The 22,315-nt window shown below is 47.0% G+C and overlaps 1 protein-coding gene and 1 long non-coding RNA gene across 6 annotated transcripts; one reads left to right on the top strand and one right to left on the bottom strand.

Moving 5' to 3' along the window:
* Nucleotides 1–4,531: 4,531 nt before the first annotated feature.
* TMEM14A (transmembrane protein 14A) lies at nt 4,532–21,430 on the bottom strand. 5 transcript variants are annotated; one of them, XM_068994328.1, is made up of 7 exons: nt 21,386–21,414; nt 15,825–15,954; nt 11,782–11,866; nt 10,367–10,451; nt 8,036–8,137; nt 6,677–6,764; nt 4,532–5,192 (listed from the first exon to the last, which is right to left on the bottom strand). In XM_068994328.1, the coding sequence occupies exons 4-7, from the start codon at nt 10,434–10,436 to the stop codon at nt 5,153–5,155; spliced, it is 300 nt and encodes a 99-aa protein (XP_068850429.1). In that variant the 5' UTR covers nt 10,437–10,451; nt 11,782–11,866; nt 15,825–15,954; nt 21,386–21,414; the 3' UTR covers nt 4,532–5,152. The 5 variants fall into 5 exon arrangements, with proteins under 5 accessions (XP_068850429.1, XP_068850427.1, XP_068850430.1 ...); XM_068994326.1 differs by lacking the exon at nt 15,825–15,954 and having other exon boundaries at nt 21,386–21,430; XM_068994329.1 differs by lacking the exon at nt 15,825–15,954 and having other exon boundaries at nt 21,317–21,425.
* Nucleotides 14,558–20,866, top strand: LOC138098085 (uncharacterized). The gene is made up of 3 exons (XR_011146542.1): nt 14,558–14,778; nt 16,900–16,990; nt 20,351–20,866. It is a non-coding gene; the product is annotated as an uncharacterized lncRNA (long non-coding RNA).
* Nucleotides 21,431–22,315: the final 885 nt, after the last annotated feature.

Below are 22,315 nucleotides of genomic sequence, written 5' to 3'. Positions count from 1 at the left end.
GCTGGTTTTCCCTTTGGTATTTCCTTCCCTCTCTGCTGTCACTTCCAAAACTCAAGTAGTCTTTGCATTGACTTGACGTCTCTCCAAAGTCTTGAGAGAGTCTTAGGTTTCTTACTGAATGAACTAATCACCATATTAGTTCTAATAGTTCAAAAGTCTTGCCCAATATCTATCCTCTGATTTCTTTACTGCAAATCCAAGCCCCGTCTCCTCTTCTATCAGCAACCTTCTGCCAGACCCCCGCCCTCCATCACTCTAGCGTTCATGTTGTCCATACTGCTCATCTTAGTTTTGTGATTCACACGCCTTCCTTGCCAACATGCTGTCACACTCATCCCACCCAATCCTGCTTCATTTCAAAAGGTCAGAATTTTCACAAAATAAATAACACGTTATCAGTGACAGCCCTCCCCCATCTGGAGCTCAGGCTTGTGAAGGCTCCAGAGAAGGCTCTGAAAAGGCTCCAGTGTCTGACGTTGGGCAGAAATGCAGTGTGTGGCAGGGCAACCTGGATGAGACCCAGGAGCGGCATGATAGGGATGTGAAGCAAATCAAACAGGGTCTGTCCCAGAGACGAATTGCAGGGGGAGGAGAGGGCAGAGTTCTGCTTTATCTTTTCCTGCTCTAACAAAGTATAATTGACAAATAAAATTGTACAATATTTTAAAAATGTTTGATATACATCATGAAATGGTTGCCCCCACCAAATTAACACATCCATCATCACCTTACATATTTACTTTTAAAAAATGCAATATAATGTTACCACGGAGAAGGAAATGGCAACCCACTTCAGTATTCTTGCCTGGAGAATTTCATGGACAGAGGAACCTGGCGGGCTACAGTCCATGGGGCTGCAGAGAGTCAGACACAACTGAGCAACTTACACACATGTTACCAACTAGGGTCACCATTATACATCAGATCCTCAGAACTTATTTATCCTATAACTGAAAGTTTGTACCCTTTGCCCAATGAGAGCTCTACTTTTATTTTTTTCTTGTTACTATGTATTTATTTATTTGGCTGTGCTGGGTCTTAGTTGTGGCGTGTGGGATCTAGTTCCCTGGCCAGGAATCGAGCCCAGACCCCCTACACTGGGAACGTGGCATCTCAGCCACTGGACCACCAGGGAAGGCCGGAGAGCTCTACTTTAGGTGGGTGATGAGGGAAGGCCACTCTGGGGAAGTGACATTTAAACTGAGACACAGTGTAAGAAAGAAGCAGATACGCAAGGAGTTGGGCAAGATAGTTGCAGATGGACACACCAGAATTTTCAAAGCCCTGGAGTGGAAAGCAGTGTCCGGCACCCCAAGCCAAAGGAGGCATGCCTGGAGGGTAGTGGGTGGCTTCCGGCATGAGAAAGAAAGAGTTAGTAGCTCAGTCATGTCCAACTCTTTGCGACCCCGTGGGCTGTAGCCCGCCAGACTCCTTTATCCATTGAATTCCCCAGGCAAGAATACTGGAGTGGGTTTAGCCATATCCTTCTCTAGAGGGTCTTCCCGACCCAGGGACTGAACCCGGGTATCCTGCATTGCAGGCAGATTCTTTACCATCTGAGCCACTGGTAGAATGAGAAGGGACGACAGATGGCAGATGACACGCTCCTTCAGTCCTGTCAAGGAATTTGGATCTTATTCTAAATGAAGTGAGAATCCAATGTCTGGCTTTCTTCCATAAGCTTTTGCCAGATGATACAGTATTTTGGGAGGTATAATTTCACACTGTAGCTATTTGAAAGCATAGCTTGAACTGAAGAAGAAAAAACTCATCTGCTTCTGCACCAAAAGAAAGGATGAAGAGAAAACTGAAAACCGGTCAGAGTGTGGATTTGCCAACTCAACTAGACTCGTTAGCTTTCTGGAGTTTCATGGATAAGTATGCTGGCATAATTTGTAAAACTTGTAAAATAAATGAATTGTAAATGTATTCAAAGGATGGGGGCTGAGAATTCCCTGGCAATCCAGTGGTTGAGATTCCACGCTTTTGTGCTTCCAATGCAGAGGACATGGGTTCAATCTCTGTTGGGAACTAAGATCCCACATGCTGCAATGCGACAAAAAGAAATAAATAAATAACAGCATAAGAAAATGACTTTGATCTCAGGGGGTCATTAAGAACTTACTTAGGGAGCAGTTGTACCAAACTCTTTATATGATACCCAAACAAAAAGCACTTTTTTATCACTGATTCTTTAAATGTTGAGCTGTGAATGAATGACTCAGTGTTTTTAAATAAGTGTCCAAGTCTGTGGTAACTGGTTGTTGATACTGAGCTTATCCAAGGTGGTGCAAACAGTGATTTTAACAAAGGAAGGAAGGGAGGGAGGGAAGGAAAAAAAGGACACAATGCTTTTCTCATTCTTATCAGCCAAGTACTGTGTTTAACTGTGTCTCAAGAATGTTAAGAAACAGGCAACTGTTTCCTAATGTTAAGGAACAGTAAAAAAAATACTGCTTAATATAAAAAATAGCATTTAACTTGTCATTTCTTCTTCTGATGATCTAATTTTTTCAAATCGGGGAAGGGCCAAATCTGAGCTATGTGATGCTCTTCCTGGGTCTTCTGATTTCCTCATGGTTTTTATTTTCAGTGTTGGCACCAACTGAGCCAGCCAGGATTAGAAGAAAGTTCCTAGTCAATATTCACCTTCTGTGCCCAAATTTCCCTTACGATGTGAGTCATAGCAAATTTCCAGAAGTTGAATCATCATGCTCTAGCATATACAACTTTGCCAAAACAGCTGCACTTTATCTTTGGAGCCCCTGCAGATAGTAAGCCCTCACATAGTAAGCCTGTAAGCACATTGAAAAATTGAGAAAAACACATCATTTTTTTAAAACAAAGTTCTGCTGGGAAAACTTTTCTGTGTAATCTGGAGAAAGTCAATCTTAATATACCAGAAAACTCTTTTGACGGTATCTATTTGGACTTCTGATGCATCCCAGGATGTTTTATGGCCCCACCCAGACTGCACCCCTGGGTTGCAGGGTTCACAGCTGTCCTCTCCCCTCTTCCCCAGCTGCCCTCTCCCCTCTTCCCCAGCTGCCCGCAAGGCCTAACAAGGTAACAAGAATGACTGGAATTTTAGACTGGGCTCCACTCTGGGAGCTTCTGGAGGCTTGCCAAACCTTCCTGACATGAGAAATTTTAGGAGAAATTGAAATCAGGAAGATATGCTTTTTTTTTTTTTTCAAGTCACACTTCATAAAAGTCACAAGTAATCTTTAAATTTAGGGGAAAATGCTTTGGGGGAAGCTTTGGTTTATTTTGGTTACCCCTATCTGTATTCTTGTATTTGTTATTAATTTTGGAACATGGCTTCTTCCTATCAAAAGTAGTTAAATACAAATTGAACATTTGCTAAGACGTGAGTATCCAGAAAGTGGTGGGCTTGGAGAGAAGAGATCCCAGCCCTGGTCCTTCCCACCCTTTAGCTTAGGGACTTTAGGAAAATCACTTAATGTCTCTGGGCTTCCCAAAAATCAAACAAAGGCTTGTAGAAGAGCACCAAGGTGATTATGTCAGCTCCTCCCCCCGCCCTTTTTTTTCTTTTGCTGGTGAAAATATGTGAGAAAGAGGGGGATCCCCACCACCAACTGTCTGAAATGAGAAAGTTTGGGGGCACAGAAGAAGAGGAGGTGGAGAGAAAGCCTGAATACTGGGCATCATGAGCAGACCCAGAGATAACTTATTTGGGGTTTTCTTAGAAAACTTACTGAAATACAGTTAATTTACAATGTTGTGTTAGTTTCAAGTATAGAGCAAAGTTATTCAGTTATCATCTTTTTTTAGATTATTTTCCATCACAGGTTATTACATAATACTGAATATAGTCCCCTGTGCTATACAGTAGGTATTTGTTGGTTACCTATTTTATATATAGTAGTGTGAAAGAGAACTTATTTTGTGAAAACAAAGAGGAGAGGGGAGAAAAGAAGAGACGCCCTTACACACACTCCACTCTCACACAGGATTCTTTTTAAACGTAATTAAGCGCCCAATTTCTACCTTGCGAATGCCGTGTTTCTACTCATTAAGACACAGATAGCCACAGGAAAAATGCACATCTATTAAACACCTGCTCAATCTGAGAAAAAAGGCTGGTAAGGAGGACAAATGTTTTTAGCTTATCCATATTTTCTGATTTGTCTACAATGAGTTTCTATAACATGCAATAATATTGAAAATATTTTGTAAGTGAATAACGGGAAGACAGATTTTTTTTTTCATCTTTGCATCTGTCTTGTCTTCTGAAAATGGCAGGATTCCCTGGAAATAGAGATGTTTCTTGCTGTTGGTTTTGAGAATGGTAGTTAATTAATTGTAGTTGATCTTCACGGTATAGAATGAGGGTGATCTGATGCCCTCAGTGGTTTAACACTATTTAACATAAAATATTAAGGAATGACAATCAGGGAGCCATGTATCAGTATATTTTCTTAATATTTTTTATTATTCCAAATTGTAAACATTTAAACTTTTATTTATTTTCTGTTATTATAAAGGGAGTAGAATAGAATCCTTAAAAAATACTATTAAAGATGATGAGGATATAGAAAAGACTTTAAAATGAGAGAAACAGGCTTAAAACAGGTCTTTTATTTGAATACTGAATACATTCTATTTGTACAGAGTGTGCTAGAGATGAAGTTTATTAAAGGAAAAAAAACCACTGGCAGAAATACAATTAAAATGGGAAAAAAAATCGAATACAACACAAATGACAAATAGATACAAGAGCATTCTATGAAGCCCACTTAGGGCATTCCATCATCTGATAAGTTATAGTTTATAGTTTAAACTTACTCCAGACATGAGTATTTGGAACCACCATCTATAAAACATGACATAGAAAATCAAAGAGTACATCACAATTTATGATGTACATCACAATTTCATTAAAATATCTTTAATGAAATCAGAATCTAACAATTAGAAAACAGTTAAACTATTTATTTAAAAAAAAAAAACAAAAATCCTTCAAACTAGTGTCCATATTAGAGGCGACAGTGTTTCTTGGGTAGTTTCCAACATAAAATAAGACCACACTGAACATTCCATACTGGAATTTATCTTTTCGGTACAAACAGTAGGCTTCTGGCCATTAGAGCAGAAAGACTCAGATTTAGTTTTCACTTTCTCTGGATTCTCAAAGCAGCAGTAACTGAAGTCTCAGGATCATCAAGAGGCTGGATTAAAACAAAAGACAGGCAAGGGGAGGTGACTCAGGAGGTGAGAGAAGGCTCACGTGCCCACCTAACCTGTGTGGTACTGGACCCTGGCTTCCAGGGTGCGGCTCTGCTGCTACTCCCTGGGCCAGAGACGCTCTCAGGATCCCTGTACTTGAACTTCCCAGATGTGACTGAACTGGCCACTTAAAAAATGTTCACTAAGTGAAGGAGAAAAATCAGAATTTAATGTTCCGAAAATCTGGGCTGAACTTTCATAAGAGAAAGGTTAGGAAACAAAATTTTCAATAGATAGTCAAGGCAAGGAACTTGAAAAACTCATCAAGGGGCAATTTTGTGTTATTATTACAATCTCAGCTACTTTCCAAGCTTGAAGTCGTGTCTTTTTAACCTATAAACCCTACTTTGACTTTCCACTATCAAGTATCATCATTGGAACAGGACTCTCATTAGAAATCAGGCCTGTATAATCACACTTTTGTTCCCAAATCATAAACATTATATCCAGTCACGCTAGAAAATTCTGTTGAAAAGTAGAAAGCAGAAAATTTCTCATTCCGTTACTAACATGAAGTATTTGAAGTATTTCCTTCCTATCTTGTTTTTCTATACACAGACTTTCAAAAAATTGAGATCACACTATATTTGGTTGTTTATTCTGTTTTCATCTCCTATTTCATCATTAATATTTTCAAACAATCACTAAATGGTTTTTGAAAACATGAGATGCAATGCTTGCTCAATAATCCACTAAGTGGAAAAACAATTATTGAACCATTTCTTTACTGGTGAATTTTCAAGCTGCTTCTAATTTTTCAGCTCATCATATCTTCAACTAGACACAGAGTTGTAATAGACATCAGTCTTTGTATATATCTCATTATTTTTTTAGCATAAATTGCCAAAAGTGAAAACCTACATCAAAGAAAATGAACACATTGACAGCTTTCAATATATAAAGGCAGCTTCCAAGAAGAATTTAAAATGTTATGCACAAATTTTTACTTGGGAATGTGCTTAATCTCATGGAAAGAATTACTGAGATTAAGAGAAATGTGAAGCTCCCTATTTATCTTTTTTAAAAATATTAAGTTTTCTCCCTTAAAAACTCAAAATAACTGTGAGAGACTGTTACTGTCAAACCCTCTAAGAGAGATATCAGATTTAAATGAATACACTGACTGCCTCAGACAGGTAAATCATGAGAAAAAATGAGGCTGATTTTAATTCTTTATTCTGAAAAAGGCATAATTGTGTACATGTGATCAGATACTATAGCAACACTAAGTATATTTGATAAAAAACATTCCCAGGCACATAAATGTCAGCAACTGATTGATTGGATGATGTTTTAAGGTTTTATAGTCATGCTAACTGTAATAAAAATTACTTTGACCTTTCAAGTTAAAACTGACTTTTGCCCAAAATTCAGCACTTCAAAATGACAGCAGAGGAAAGAATAGATCAAAATAGATTTTTCTTACCTTAAACCTGCAACCAGTCCAGCTGGCATGATTTTCTTGGACCTCTTAAATCTCACCCCCATCATGGTGGTCAGGAAGAAAGCTGTAACTAAAAAACAGACCAGTGCATGAACCAGGGCCTCAAACATGTTATCAGTGCTTGCTTGTGAAACAGATGGATTTGATTTCAGCTTTTTAATATAACAATGATTATGTGTTGGTACTGAGTTGCTATGTTCTTGAAAAGATAAAGTGTTCTGTCAAAATACTTTATAAATTAGCTAATCAAAAAGGTTTCTGAGTAAACAAGCATGTTAAAATCCATTACTGAAATATCTTGAAAAGAAAAAGTGTTTTTCTAAGTTAAATTTCTATTTATAGAACACTCCTGGGAAGGCCAGGACTGTATCTTTTCCAAGTTTCCTCAGGAATACTAGGCAGTATGCCTAGACTCACAGGAGACATCCAATAAATGGAAGGAAAAGAATCAGTTTCTAAAGTGAATCTTTAAAGTAAGACTGATTAATAAAATAATAGCAGGAAAAGGCTGGCTTTATTTCGTAGCATTCCATTTTCAAAAAAATGAAGGCTTGGAGACAAAATATATAACAACAGTCTAATAATAATACAAATTCAGAAGCACCATACCAGCTTTTTAGGAGCTGAACCACTATGATAAGAGATTATGTAAGAGACCAGGCCATTGATATCACAATTTAAGAACAACTTTAAAGGCAAAATCACTTGCTGATACACAAATCAACATGACTGGCAATGAGATATATTAACTGTTTAAGTGCATATGAATAAAATGCCCAATATATGTGTATCATTTTTTAAAATATTTATTTATTTGGCTGTGCCAGGTCTTAGTTGCAGCATGTGGGATCTAGTGCCCTGACCAGAAGTTCAGACCTATACTCCCTGCATTAGAAGGCAAAGTCTTAATCGTTGGACAGTCAGGGAAGCCCCAGCCTTGCTTTCCTAGGTTCAATCTTAAGGCAAAGTGGGATCTAAAAGCAGTTTGTAAATTCAATAAAACAATCCAAGACGGTCTCTTTTTATATATTTTCACAGTAATAAAAAACTATGCTAACATGCATTTAGAAGGGTTAGCAAAAATTCAGACATAATTCCTCTTTTCTAATTTTATTTTCTCTTCCTAGTAACAAACTTTACAGAAATACTTTTCTGAGGCCTGGGAGCAACATCATTACTTTTGATCAGGTATGTGTAGAAAGGAACAAGAACAGTGTTCCATCTCCATACAAGCATTTTGCCACCTGCCAACTCACCAGTATTTTCTAGGACACCTGGGCTGGGTATTAAAAAGCTACCCCCAAGCTTTGATTCTGCATAACCAGGGAAAAAACGCCTTACACAGTGACAGCTTTACATCTCGCTTGTCATTGGAGACACGGTAAGCTCCATAGCCAGCCAAAAATCCAATGAAAAGACCAGCAATCAGAGACAGAACACCACCTGGAGGGGGAAAAAAAAAATAAGGGTTCAGATAGAAAATCCACAAATGAAGACATGCCTTTATCACTTAATGTGTGATATATGCAACAAGTGGGAAAAAATGTGTTTCTTCTTGGGCACTGTAACTGGACAAGGCCAAATCATGTATCAGCTATCCATGGACAGTTTCTAAGAAATGACTGTTTCATGCAGAACCCCAAGTACACAACAATGGGAGGGATGGGCGTGGAGTTAAAGCCTGCCTTGGAGGAGTGCTTCCAATGGCAACTGCATGATCTTAGACAATTATCTAACTTCTTTATGCCCCTCTTTTATTCCCCCTATTCTCTCTGCCTCTATTATTTCACTCTCAGGTTGTGACGATAAAAATTAGATAAATGATGTTTTCAACTCATGGAGGTAGAGGGGGTCCTATGCAAACCAAGCAGTGGTTCTGTCCTGAGTAATTAACAAAGCTTCCAGCCTCAATACAACAGGATTCAGGGGTGGATCAGGACCACAATGAGTAACAGGAAAAACTTGGTCACTGATTCAGCTAACCAGCTGCCAACCCATCCCCTTCCCCAGCCAGTACCCACCCAGCGTTGCCCTGGGCACCCGGACAGACAGAGAGGACTTCCTCTGCCCCGGGTAGGGAGCAAGAGGGTACACACCAGTAATACTGTGACCAACACACAGAGTCCCCACTTCAAGGCACTCACTCTATTTAGAATCTATCAGATTGGAATCTCTAGGGTCAAGGCACCTCTGGGGTTTTTTTTTTGAGGAGAGGGATTTAAATGTATCATTTATTTTTATTGAAGTATAATTGATTTACAGTGTTGTGTTAGTTACTGATGTATAGCAAAGTGATTCAGTTACAAGGCATCTCTGTTTTTTAAAACATCGACAGAAAATTCAGATTGCAGCAGGGTTAAGAACCATTACAGCAATGCACACACACACACACACCCATCCAGAAACCGAAGCCACGTGCACTAGGTTCCAGCTTAATTCTTCAGGCAAGAAGTGGAAGCAGCTGTCTTATAACTAAAGTAACCCTCTCCTGCCACACCCTCCAGCAACACCAACACACACACACACACACACACACACACACACACACACACACACACGCGCGCGCGCGCTCTCTCTCTCTTTTTCCTACACCTCAGAGAAAAAATCACGTCACTAGCACCCCACTGCAGTACTCTTGTCTGGAAAATCCCATGGACGGAGGGGCCTGGTGGCTGCAGTCCATGGGGTCGCTAGGAGTAGGACACGACTGAGCAACTTCACTTTCACTTTCATGCACTGGAGAAGGAAATGGCATCCCACTCTAGTATTCTTGCCTGGAGAATCCCAGGGACGGGGGAGCCTGGTGGGCTGCCATCTATGGGGTCGCACAGAGTCAGACATGACTGAAGTGACCTAGCAGCAGCAGCAGCAGCAAAAAATCACTAAAAGAAGTAACTTTCAAAACCATATAGACCTGAAATTCAAGTCCTCCAACGTCACTAATAAAACAGCCTTCAAAATATAACTTCATTTTATGAATTTCTAAAAAAATAAGAAAGAGAATTGTGGGGCACTGTGACTATATAAATGCATTTATCTTAAAACAAACTAAAATAGAAAACTTGGCCTTTCATTTTTTCTCCATGAAAGTCTTTTATCAACTGTGTGTTTTCTCCATCTTGGGACAGAGATGAAGAGACCACTTCAGATATTATATCTAAGTATTAAACAAATTTTCTGTTGCAACACACAACATCAACATAATTCATTTTGACACTTTTGCGACCCCATGGACTATATAGTCCACAGAATTCTCCAGGCCACAAAAGTGGAGTGGGTAGCTGTTCCCTTCTCCAGGATATCTTCTCAACCCAGGGATCAAACCCAGGTCTCCCACATTACAGGCGGATTCTTTACCAGCCTGAGCCACAAGGGAAGCCCTTTTGACACTATGAGTATGTAACAAAAAAACAAACTCATCTGATAATAAGTGAGTAGCCCTGAGGAGGTTAAGTCAATTAATTATGCAACTGATATTAACAGATGAAGGGAGACCCAGACACCCAGGCTCTGTTCACCCAGCTGCAGGGAAACCCCCTACTTCCCCGAATCCTCCCACCACATGCTGGTCTCAGCCACCTGAGGACTTCATGCCTATTTACAGACTCCTCAGATGATCCCAGCACAACCTCCCACCAGGTCCTTTTGATGAAAAATCTGGTTTGGCCTCACCTCTCCGCTTATATCCCAAAATGCTTCCGAATGTCACCAGGGCTGCATAACCAAAACCAATCAGGTCCATTGGCAAGGTTCAAGTCTAAAGCAAGGGGGAAGGGACATATTTTACAAGATAAAAAGAGTCTGGGGGAGAAAATGTATACAAAAATGATGTGCATTCCACAGAATTATATAAATTAATTTCTCTAGTTCACTAAGAAAAGCGCAGCTAGATCCTCCCCCTCTCCCAAGGGCACTCAGCCGCCGTCCCCCCCAACCCTCATCACTCTCAAGATCACTCAGGGAGACACCTGAGGCTGATTTTCCTTTCCCGTCTGCCAAGACTTGCTGTCCTCTCAGTTGGGGACGCCTTTCCACCTCCCCAGCAAGACTTCTGCTCTGGTTAGCCTGGTCTCCTAGGGGGGCAGTGACCCTACCATGTTCACTTTGCATTCCCGTGCCTGGAACTTGCCCTCTTCTCCCGGACCTACATTCTCTAGGAACCATCTCCCTCTGAACCTACCTTCTTTCTCAGCCACACCCCTAAGCTCCTTAACCACTCCCACCTGCGCCGTCCACCTGGTCTGGAGCGTCTGCTCTTCTAACTTCCTTGACCTTAACCCTATCTTGTAATTCTTTCCTTTTTGTACCCGCTCCTCTTCACACCTAAGAACAGGAAAGGGGTAACAAGGATGTGTGCTTGTTGACTGATTCCCTTTCAACGTGCTCTTTGCTTTGTTGTGAGACAGCTCCCCTGTGGTGGCAGAGACACCCACGCTTGGTCCACGGGAAACCACTGAAGGATGCAATGCAATGCAGCCCTGGCAGGAAGTTAACTGAGTGACCGCGAGATCCTGCAGGCCTCACAGAAGCAGCAGAGACACCCACGCTTGGTCCACGGGAAACCACTGAAGGATGCAATGCAATGCAGCCCTGGCAGGAAGTTAACTGAGTGACCGCGAGATCCTGCAGGCCTCACAGAAGCAGCTGAAACACCCACGGGTGAAAAGTTCGAAGAAACTCCGCGGAAATCCTGCCTGGAATTCTCCAGGACATAGGAGAGTGCTGGCTACAGGCTGGACACATGGCCTCTGGCCACTAGTGGCTGGTGGACCCTGGACCATGCCCCATCGCTAAAAGGCCAACTCCCCCAAAGTGAGGAGAACAGATGAGATAAGCTCCAGTTTGTTGGTTTTTTTTTTTTTTAATTCTAAGATTCCTGGCGGTGACTGCACACATTTTACATCTCTATTTTCTCCCTGGGAAAATTAATTATCTTTGTATACATGAGGAATGGTATATGAGAATTTTTTGTATTTTCACAATTTTCTCACTGTTTGCCATTTAGGTTAACCTGGTCTTTAATTCTCTGTAGCAACTGGTAACAAACTCGCCCAGAAGAATGAAAAGTAGAGTAAGCTAGCACTTACTGTGAGGAAGGGTCTGGGGTTGGGAGCCCAAGGCACAGGAGGGGATGGCGCTGAAAAGGAGGCAACGATGGAAAATTCTCAATGTCTGTGGGATGAAGAATTAAAACAGGATGGTTGTTGATGCCCAAGAAGTGGTCCAGTGGGGCTGAATATAGAAGAAGGACCTGTGTTCCAAAACCATGGTTAAATCATAATGAGGATGTCATTCCTGAGCAGTTACCATGTGCCAGGCACCACTGCAAGGCCTTATATGTACCAGCTCATTTAATTATCACCACGACCCTAGGAGGTAAGTACTATCATTACCCACTTTGCAGATGAGGCGACTAAAGAACAGAAAAGGCAAGCAGCAGCCCCGAGGTCACACAGCAGAACCAAGATAGCAGACTCAGAGAAGTTTCATTCCTAATCAGCAGTACTTCCAAAAACTAAGTTAGGTGCCAAAAGAGTGAACGTGCAAGTGAGACTGAAGTTCCTGAAAGTTCTGAATTCTGGATTAAGCACTTCTTGGCCTCGCAGCTTAGCCCACCCTGCACTGGCTTCCACCTGGAGACCTATCACCCTCAGCCCTGTGAGCACCTCACATCCAGTCCTACTTCCTGTCTTTCTCAAGGAGCCCATCACATTCCACAGTGTATGCTTGGCTTCACCAGTGTGTAATGTTAGGCACCTTCCTTAATCTCTTTGTATCTCAGTTTCTCCATCTGTAAAGCAGGGATAATAAAAATGCCTACCTCACAGAGTTGCTGTGGTGATGAAATGAGTTAACGCTGTAAGGCACTCAGAACCCATGCCTGGCACACACTGAGCACCCAACAAATATCAGCTGCTCAAATGATGATTCCTCCCTTTCACTCTTACACCCATTTTTAAGCTTGATGTGAACAAGGGCAATACTACATCAGCACAATGAGAAATCAACTGAGGCAGGGTGATTTATGATGCAGGCATTCATAGACTCAAACCATAATATTACCGATATAACTTGCATGTATACTCAATTACATCAACGACTGTCTCTTGGGTGTCTTCTATGTGCAGGAAGCAGGAAGAGATGGAAAGCCCCACTGATGGACTCGGCCCTGGTCTTCCAGGACTTCCAGCGCAGCACCGGGAAGGCCGCAGCTGCCTGAGGGAGCCCTCAGAGGAGAGGCACAGGCCCTATAACCAGGAGCTCCACCCTCCCAGGCTGGCAGCCTAAGCTTCATTCTGTGAGGAAGCAGGGACCCAGCTGGGGCCTTGAGGCGGGCAGCAGTAAAGCAAGGGAGGAGTCTGGCAAGGAAGGGTGTGTGCTAGGCAGAAGGGAGACACCTACCAAACCCTAGTGGCGTGAGACAGCATGGCATGGTTTTAAAATGGAGAGAAGTGCAAGGGGTGTGAAAAGAGCGGGCGCTGCTGTGTAAGGGCCAGACTACTCCTGGAAGCCCTGTAAAGGGAGTCTGGTAAAGATGGGCTGGGAGGCTGATGCAGTAAGCCAAGCAAGAGATGATGGTGGTCTGGCCTGGAGAAATTAGAGTGGAGTGAAGTGGACAGGTCAGGGGGTTGAGTCAACAAGCCCGGAGTTGGGCGAGTTGGGGTGGGGGGAACAGGGATGGGATGAGTCTCTGGCTTGGACCACTAGTGGGGAGGAGAGCCTTGATGCTGTTTCCTGAGACAGGGAAACAACATATTCAGTCTAAGATGACCAACACACAGTCAGGAAACATCCTTACATATGGAGGTGAAGTTATGAGAGAGATCACTCATCATCAGGTGGTAACTTAGGACCCTAATTTTTTCCTTAAGTCAATCACCTGCTGTGGAAGGCTGGTTCCCTTCCCTCCTCTGAGCCTCCCAGTTTTTCCTCTGATCCTCTCTTGGGGCCCTAATGTAGAGTCACTTCCCTTGAGCTCTCTTCTCTGCACCAGTCAAGGTCCTTGAGGACTAAACTCAGGAATAACTTCTGCCTTAAGATACTCTGAAACCGACCTACCCTCGGTATAGCTCTATTGCCAGGAAAAAGCCCTTCATATCCTTAGGGAGCCGAGTGTCGTTCTAAGCAGGCAAAAGAAATCTATTCTCAACTGTTGTAAGGGTTTACAGCAAAAATCCCAACCAAAGGCAATTCTCCTTGTCGCTCCTTTTCCGTTGCAGGACTGTTTGATTTGCTCAGAATCACACAGGAAAGCCAGAGGCTGCGTTAACAAGGCGGGGACGGGAATGAAGATGGTGTGCGCGTTGCATCACGTGCTCCCATCGCAAATGCAATGCCCAGCCCTTGGAAAGGCCAGAAAGCATCTTGGGTGCAATGCACCAAAACGACTTACTGCACAGCACACAAAACTAGGTGACAGGGCCCTGCCTTGTCCCTAGCCCTCCGAAATTTGGAGAACCCACTAAGAGATCTCCCCAAGCTATTATATAAAAAGCATTTCCATATGCTGAGTATCAATAATTACCTACCTTTTGTAAGGTCGGACCCCAGGGGCCATGATGGGCCACCCCTCCTCTCCCTCCCACCGGCGAGAAGGTCCCTAACGGAAGGATCCTCCCAGATCCTGGGGATCAATGACAGCACACTTCGCCGGTTGCCATGATGAGCCGCCCCTCCTCTCCCCCGCTGGTGGGGGGAAGTCCCTACCCCCTAATGGAGGGAGCCTCCCGGATCCCGGGGACCAATAACAGCACACTTCACCGGCTAAAGCCGCCCCACTGGCCATCTCTTGCAGCGTGCATATATAAACAAACTTCTAACACGGTTGGGCGCACGGACTTCCTCGACCTGCCCCGTTCGGGTCCGGGAACCCCACCCGGGAGCGCTTCCCCATTAAAGCCTGTTAGACACTCTTTTGGTGTCCTGGTCGTCTTTTACCTAACATTTGGTGCCCAACGTGGGGCCCGAGGTGAGGGCCCATCCCTCGACGAGTGGGATTTACGGCCCCCTCAGGTCTGGCCCGCACCGGACCAGGTCACCCCGTCACCCCTCCGGGACCATTCAACCGTCTGGCAGGATACAGGGTAAGTTCCATCGGTCGGGCTCTGTGGGTTTTTGCTTCCATGGCAATTATGCCTAGGGTGTCCCGGTTCTGGTAAATCGCGGCCGCGTCTGGACCCCTCCTCCGCAAGCCAGGCTTGCTTCCTCTCCGCCTGTCAATTTGGAGACGTCCATCTTGGCTGAGTGGCCTTCTCACTGGGTTGACGGCCTGTTCGGGGACACCTGACCGGACCACTCCCAGCCCCGTTAATGACTGGTCCAGGACCTTCGTTTCATAGTCGCCATGGGGGCAGCTCCCTCCAAGCCCGACCGGCCCTGGTCTACACCACTAGAATGTTTACTTGCCAACCTCAGAACTCTGCATATCTCCGGAGAAATTCGTTCCAAACGCTTAACCTTCCTTGTTCTGAGGCATGGCCCCAATATTCTTTAGATAACGGCTCACAATGGCCGCCAACCAGAACTTTCGATTTAAACATCCTCCGTGACTTAGAACTGCCAGAAGACGGGAAAATGGTCTGAGGTACGCTACGTAGGGGCTTTCTGGCTGTTGCGCTCCCGTCCCACCCTATATACCCACTGTTCCCCTTCTGAAACTCTCCTAACTATCGCCCTTGCCAACTTCTCCCATGTCTTCCCCTCCTCCACCCCCCTCACAGCCCAGCCCTCCTGTGACAAAGCCGCCTCTATATCCACCCCTCCCTTCATGCCCGGCTTCACCGACCTCCCCCACACCAACCACCCCTCTGTCGCCCTCACCCACTCCCTCCATATCCAGCTCTCCTGTGACTGTGCCTCCCGCCGCTCCCTTGGCTCCGTCCTTGGCTCTCTCCATCCACCCCTTCCCCCCATTATCGTCTCCCCCACCACTGTCCTCACAGCCCAGCTCTCCTGTGACTATGCCTCCCGCCGCCCCCTGACTCCGTCTCTCCATCCACCCCTTCCCCCCTTATCGCCTCCCCCCGACTGTCCTCACAGCCCAGCTCTCCTGTGACTACGCCTCTCGCCGCTCCCATGGCTCCACCTCAATATCCGCCCCTTCCTCCATGCCCCCCCTTTTTTGACTCACCAGTCAGCTCACACACGAGGTCGCAGACCGCTGCCAATCTGCCGCCAGCTCCCCTGCTTCCTCTCCACCAGGTGGCCGGCCCAGAGAGTCTCACCCATGTCCACGTGCCCTTTTTACTCCAACATCTTGCCTATATTCAACAGCGGCTAGGCTCCTACTCGGCCAACCCCTCTAACTACATCAAAAACTTCACCCAGCTGTCTTGGTCTTACGCCCTCACGTGGCAAGACATGTTTGTCATCCTGGGGTCCACTACTACCCCAGAGAAAAGAAAGGCCATTTGGGCCGCAGCAAGAGTGGTAGCAGACCGGAGACATGTAGCCAACCCAGCAGACCCTGCTCGGCCACCCGGAGCAGTTGCTATTCCCAGACCCAGACTGGGACTATCAAGAGGGACAAAGAGGGAAGGCCAACATTCAATACCTGATAGAACGCCTATTAGAGGGAACGGAGACCACCTCCCTTAAGGTAGTAAACCTACTTAAACTAGATGAAGTGACCCAGGGCCCCGATGAAAACCCAGCAGCCTTTCTTAACAGGCTGACAGAGGCTCTCACCACCTGTACCCGGATTGCCCCAGATTCTCCGGGAGGGGTTACTACCCTAGCCAACCATTTTATATCCCAATCAGCTTCAGACATCAGAAAAAAACCTCTCCAAGGTTGAGGATGGGCCTCAGACCCCCCTCCGAGACCTGGTAAAAATGGCCTTTAAGGTTTACAATGGCCGGGAAGAAGCTACCGAAGCCAGCCGCAAGGCAAGGCTTAAACAAAAAGCCAAACTCCAGGCTAACCTCCTTGAGAGACACACCCAGGCACTGGTAGCAGCCCTGCGGCCGGCCACGGGACAGAGGGTGGGTCCCCAGAAGCCACCGCCGGGAGCCTGCTTCAAATGCAGTCATGAGGGCCACTGGGCCCGCCAATGCCCAAACCCCTGGCTCCCGACAAAGCCCTGCCCTCGTTACAAATAGCCGGGACATTGGGCGAGTGATTGTCCCCGGGCGACTCAGGCCCCGGCCTTACCGGGCCAAGGTCTGGGCCCCCAAAAGGACATTTCCTCCCCGCACCCCACCTAGGAACTTCTCTTCTTTGGTGAAGATTGATGGCACCCAGACTCGGGGACCCGCATGACCCAAGCCGAGCCCAGGGTAATGCTTCAAGTGGCGGGTAAGTCTATCAATTTCTCGATGGATACGGGGGCTGCTTACTCGGTCCTTCCCTCCTTTGGGGACACCTTGCATCCTTCCCAGGTCTCGGTGGTGGGTATAGATGGCACATCTTCACAACCCTTGCAGACTGGGCCACAGCCCTGTCAGCTTGACCACTTCCTGTTCACACACTCTTTTCTGATAATCCCTTCATGCCCCCCTCCCCTGCTGGGGCAGGACATTTTAGCTAAACTTAGGGCCACCATTCACTTACCTCTTCCACTTTCCCAATCTCTCACCTTGCCCCTACTTCTCCTCTGCTCCCCTGAGGCCCCAATTGTCGACCCTACCATCTGGGACACTGAAATCCCTCTGGTAGCAACCCATCACACCCCCATCCTGATCAAACTACGTGATCCTTCCCACTTCCCAAGCCGCCCTCAATTCCCCATCTCTCAGACTCACCTACGCGGTCTTAAGCCAATCATAGACCGTCTCTTAGGCCACGGCCTCCTGGTCCCCACGGCCTCGCCCTGCAATACCCCCATTCTCCCAATACAGAAACCTGCTGCTGGTGGCTACTGACTGGTCCAGGACCTTCGACTGATAAATGAGGCCATGATCCCTGCCCATCCGATTGTCCCCAATCCCTATACCTTACTTCCTGACATCCCTAGCAGTACGACTCACTTTACTGTCATAGACCTCAAAGATGCCTTTTTTCACTATTCCCTTACACCCAGACTGCCAGTTCCTCTTTGCTTTCACATGGACCGACCCAGAAACCCGACAATCCTCCCAGCTAACATGGACAGTCCTTCCCCAAGGGTTTAGAGACAGCCCCCATTTTTTTGGCCAGGCTCTGGCCCGGCATGTGGCCACATGCCCTCTGGCCCCTAGTGTCCTCTTATAGTATGTGGATGACCTGCTCTGCAGCCCCTCACAAACTCTCTCTCAGACACATACCACTATTCTTCTTAACTTCCTTAGCTCTAAAGGATACCAAATATCTCAACAAAAGGCCCAACTCACCCAGACCTCTGTGACTTACCTAGGTCTAAAGATTACCCAAACAACCAAGGCTCTAACTACTGACAGACTCAGCCTTCTCCGAGACCTCTGCCCCCTTCCACTGGAGAACAAATTTTGTCCTTTTTGGGGTTAACAGGATTCTTCCAGCACTGGGTCCCCAACTATGCTTCACTGGCTAAACCCCTCTACACAGCCTCAAAAGACACCCCCACTGGACCGCTCTCTTCAGAAACAGAGGTCAAAAAAGCTTTCTACAACCTCCACTCAGCTTTGCTGTCCTCTTCCCCGCTCTTCCTGCCCAATCCCAATCTCCCCTATCACCTGTACACTGATGAAAAAGGCGGCATAGCCTTTGGAGCCTTCATACAGCCTGCAGGCCCTGAAATGCTGCCAGTGGCATTTATCTCCAAACAGTTAGACCCCACTGCCCGGGGATGGTTCCCCTGCCTACGAGCCCTGGCAGCAGCAGCTTCTCTATACGCAAATGCAAAAAAAAGAAAACTAATTCTAGATCAACCCCTAACTATATTCTCACCACACCATCTGGCCAACCTCCTGGCTTCCAAATTCTTGTCAGACCTTAGCGACTCTCGGCTCCAGCAATTCACCTTAACTAAGACACCCCTGCCTCCTGCCAGTGAGTGACACGCCCTGTCCAATGCTTGACTGGCCTCATCCGCTGTGGCTGTTGCCAATCACAACTTCGGCTATACTCTTCGCCATTGGACTGGCTGTCACGGCTCCCCCCAGGACTGGCCGCCCACCCTCCGACTTTCACTGGTCCTTACTTACCTTATCATCTGTTCACTACTCCTGGGGTGCTATTCCTTTAGAACGGCCTGACCTGGCCATATGTCTCTAGCCTGCCTTGAGGATTTTATCTTGACCCTACTACAAGACCTCTGGCTGGCTACCCTGATTATTGACCATGACTCTTTCACCCAAGCAATTTCTGATCTGCACTTACCGGAGACCTTCCTCCTTTTCACAAAAGCTCAAATTGATTTTTTCTCCTTTATCACTCTCCTCCTAATATCATAGCTAAACATGCTCTTGTCCCTATTCCTCCTGGCCATGATAACACCGATGGGACAACCTACGCCCTGCCCCCGGGGCTACACCAAACGAGACCACAAAAAACTGGGTTCACAGCCTACACTTATGTCCACCGAGACTGTTATGCTCCACCTGCCCAGCCATGCTCTCATAGAGGTAAATGGTATTGGATGGCCAAGAGCCTTGGGGCAGCCAAATCAAGTTCAGCCTCTAACTGCCATAAAGCTGGAGGCAAAGATCTCTGTTTTACCATGCTAACTCACTATGGAATGACAGACGGGAAGGGGGCCCAAGATCAGAGGCGAAAACAAACCCAACATAAGGTCCAACAGGACCTCATAAAGTTAGCAACTGAAGCCTCTGATCCACACCACGAGCCCAACAACTCCTAGACCAGGTTCATCAGCCGCTCAAACCCCTGGATTTTTCATCCCAAATTTTCACCAGCATCAATGACACCTATCAGACCCTGACTGAAACCTCACCAAACCCCTCATGTTGGCCCTGTCCTCCCTTGAGACCCCGACCGTTCCTTGCCCAACCGATTCCCAGCAAATGGGTAGAGCCCCAAAATCTCACTCCAAATGCCACAAAAGTAACCTGGCCAATGGGGCCCTTGACCACCGAGGTACTGTATCTACCAGCCAATGCCTCTTGCATTCTGGCCAACGACACCTCATTAACCACAGTGGCCTGTGATGGCTCAAGACGAGGTCCCCTATCCCCAAACCTGCCCAATTGGACTCAGCCTTGCACCCCAGTCTTCCTTACGCCCTATGTGATCATTCTGACACCACAGGTGGTGGAAGACCAGATCCGACCAACCCACTGCTGATGGAGGGCATTAGCTGCAGCTCCCCTGCTCCTCGGAGGAGGTTTATTCGCAGCCTTAGGACTGGGGGCAGGAGGATTGGGATCAGCCACGCACTTTTGCTATAAGCAGTCCACAGACCTCAATCGAGACCTGGACAAGGTGCCAGACTCCCTGATGGCATTACAGACCCAGATAACCTCTCTGGCAGCAGTGGCTCTCCAAAATCGAAGGGCCCTAGACCTGCTAAGGGCTGAAAAAGGGGGACCTGCCAGTTCCTAGGGGAAGACTGTTGTTTTCTTTTCATTAATGCCTCGGGGATAGTTCAGAACAAGGTCCGAGAGCTGAGAGAAAGCATCATACTTAGACAGGCCGAGTTGGGCGGTTCCGACTTTTCCGGATGGTGGAAGTCATCTTGGGCAAAATGGCTTCTCCCACTTCTCAGACCCCTCACAGCCTTGCTCCTCATCCTGTTGATAGGACCTTGTGTTTCTCAGATCATCCTCCAGAGGGTCAGGGACCTGACCCAGATGGCTACTGGACAGATGTTGATGGTGGCCGCATACTCCTAACTCCCGTCCAGAGACCCTGAGGCCCCCTAAAGGTCACCGGGATCCGGCCACGACCCTCAGCGCCAACGACGCCCCAGTTCAGCAGGAAGTAGCCAGAACCGGTAACGGCGCCCCTTATCCTATCAAAAGGGTCAGAATGTAAGGTCGACCCTGGGGTCCATGATGGGCCGCCCCTCCTCTCCCTCCCGCCGGCGAGAAGGTCCCTAACGGAAGGATCCTCCCAGATCCCGGGGACCAATGACAGCACACTTCGCCGGTTGCCAAGATGAGCCGCCCCTCCTCTCCCCCGCCGGCGGGGAGAAGTCCCTACGCCCTAAAGGATCCCGGGGACCAATAAAAGCACACTTCGCCGGCTAAAGCCGCCCCACCGGCCATCGCAACGTGCATATATAAACAAACATCTAACACGGTCCGGGCACGCGGACTTCCTCGACCTGCCCCGTTCGGTCCGGGAACCCCGCCCGGGAGCGCTTCGCCATTAAAGCCTGTTACACTCTTTTGGTGTCCTGGTCGTCTTTTACCTAACACGATTGAACTCTTCGGGGCTTGAAAGACATTTTCGAGTGAAGTCTGGGTATTGCTGGGAAGGTTTGAAACCTTACCAAGCATTTCTGCGATGATCCAAGGGCCCACCCCTTTCTCCATCTCTCCCTAGCTCCGAGAAAGGAGGGAGGACAGGTAGGAGATTCAGGACCTCGGAAGGAAGAAATTCGGGGACTTCCCAGAAAAAGGAGAGAAGCGATCCCCGGAATAAGAGACTCCATCCCCTGCAAAATCTTCCCGTTTCTCGGCATCGTTATCTGCCAATTTCTGCATCTTTGCATGAACATTACGGGCAGAAAGATCTCGAGGTACAGCCAGATGTACAGCTCACCTGCAGCCCCAAGCTCTCCCCGCGGCTGAAAAAAAAAAGGTGGGAGCCATCTACGGGAAAACTTCGTACCTGGAACCGAGAAGCTAACCTTGCCACCAGCGCCTTCCCACTCCGAGAGCTCACCTCCCAGCAGTGGGCGGGGCTGCTGGTTCCGGGAAGCACCGGCCCCGCCCCCTCATGCGCATGCGCAGCATCCCTTCTTCCGCAGCTGGGTCCTACCCGGCCGGTGCCCTCCTGGTGCAGCGGAAGTTGTTACTTGGCTGTACCACCTGCAGTGCCGGCGCTGTAGCATCTCAGGCGGCGGCCACACCTGGTCACTCGCTCGGGATGCGGTGACTCGCTCGGGACCCGGCCACTCGCTCCGGCGGCACGGCTTTCGGGCCTGGCCCTGATCCTGGGACTGGAGTCTGCTGCCCCCTGCCGGACTGAGCGAGACTGGGCGTGAATCTGGGTGTAACGGGGATTCCAGATGGCAGATTTTTAACCAGTGTAGAGGTTCCTTCACTTAAGGAGCGTTTGTGGGCCTCTCCAGCAGGCCTTTTACGTACTCTCCAGCAGATTGACCCTATTTTCAGCAGAGGGAGCTAAGGTTCGGAGAGGCGAAGGAGTTTTCCACACACTCAACTCCTAAGTGGGATGCAAAGGTTAGAGCGCGAGTTTGTCTGGTTTCAAAGCCCGAGCACCCTTCATTACATCGTACCATCTACGACGTTATCTAGATGTGGTGCGGAGACCAGCATCCTGGTAAAACCCAGGATTTGCCCGGCTTAAGTACCTGAAGGGACCAGGTACAGACTGCCAGAACTGAAAGGCACTAAACCATGTCTAATCCCAGGGATAAACCTGTGAATCCTGCCTCCAGGCTACAACTTCTCATCTCACTCCAGTTTTGCCTTCCAGGCCACTGCCAGTAACTCCAACCCTCTTCCTTATATAATAGCTTTTCAGATTTGAAGACGGCTGTCATCTAGGCTATCACTCTGGCATGTCCCCATGGAC

Source organism: Capricornis sumatraensis, chromosome 22 (genome assembly GCF_032405125.1).
Source record: "Capricornis sumatraensis isolate serow.1 chromosome 22, serow.2, whole genome shotgun sequence".
Lineage (NCBI taxonomy): Eukaryota > Metazoa > Chordata > Mammalia > Artiodactyla > Bovidae > Capricornis > Capricornis sumatraensis.
The sequence above is the reverse complement of the archived record's forward strand: the minus strand, read 5'-3'. Positions and strand labels throughout refer to the sequence as shown.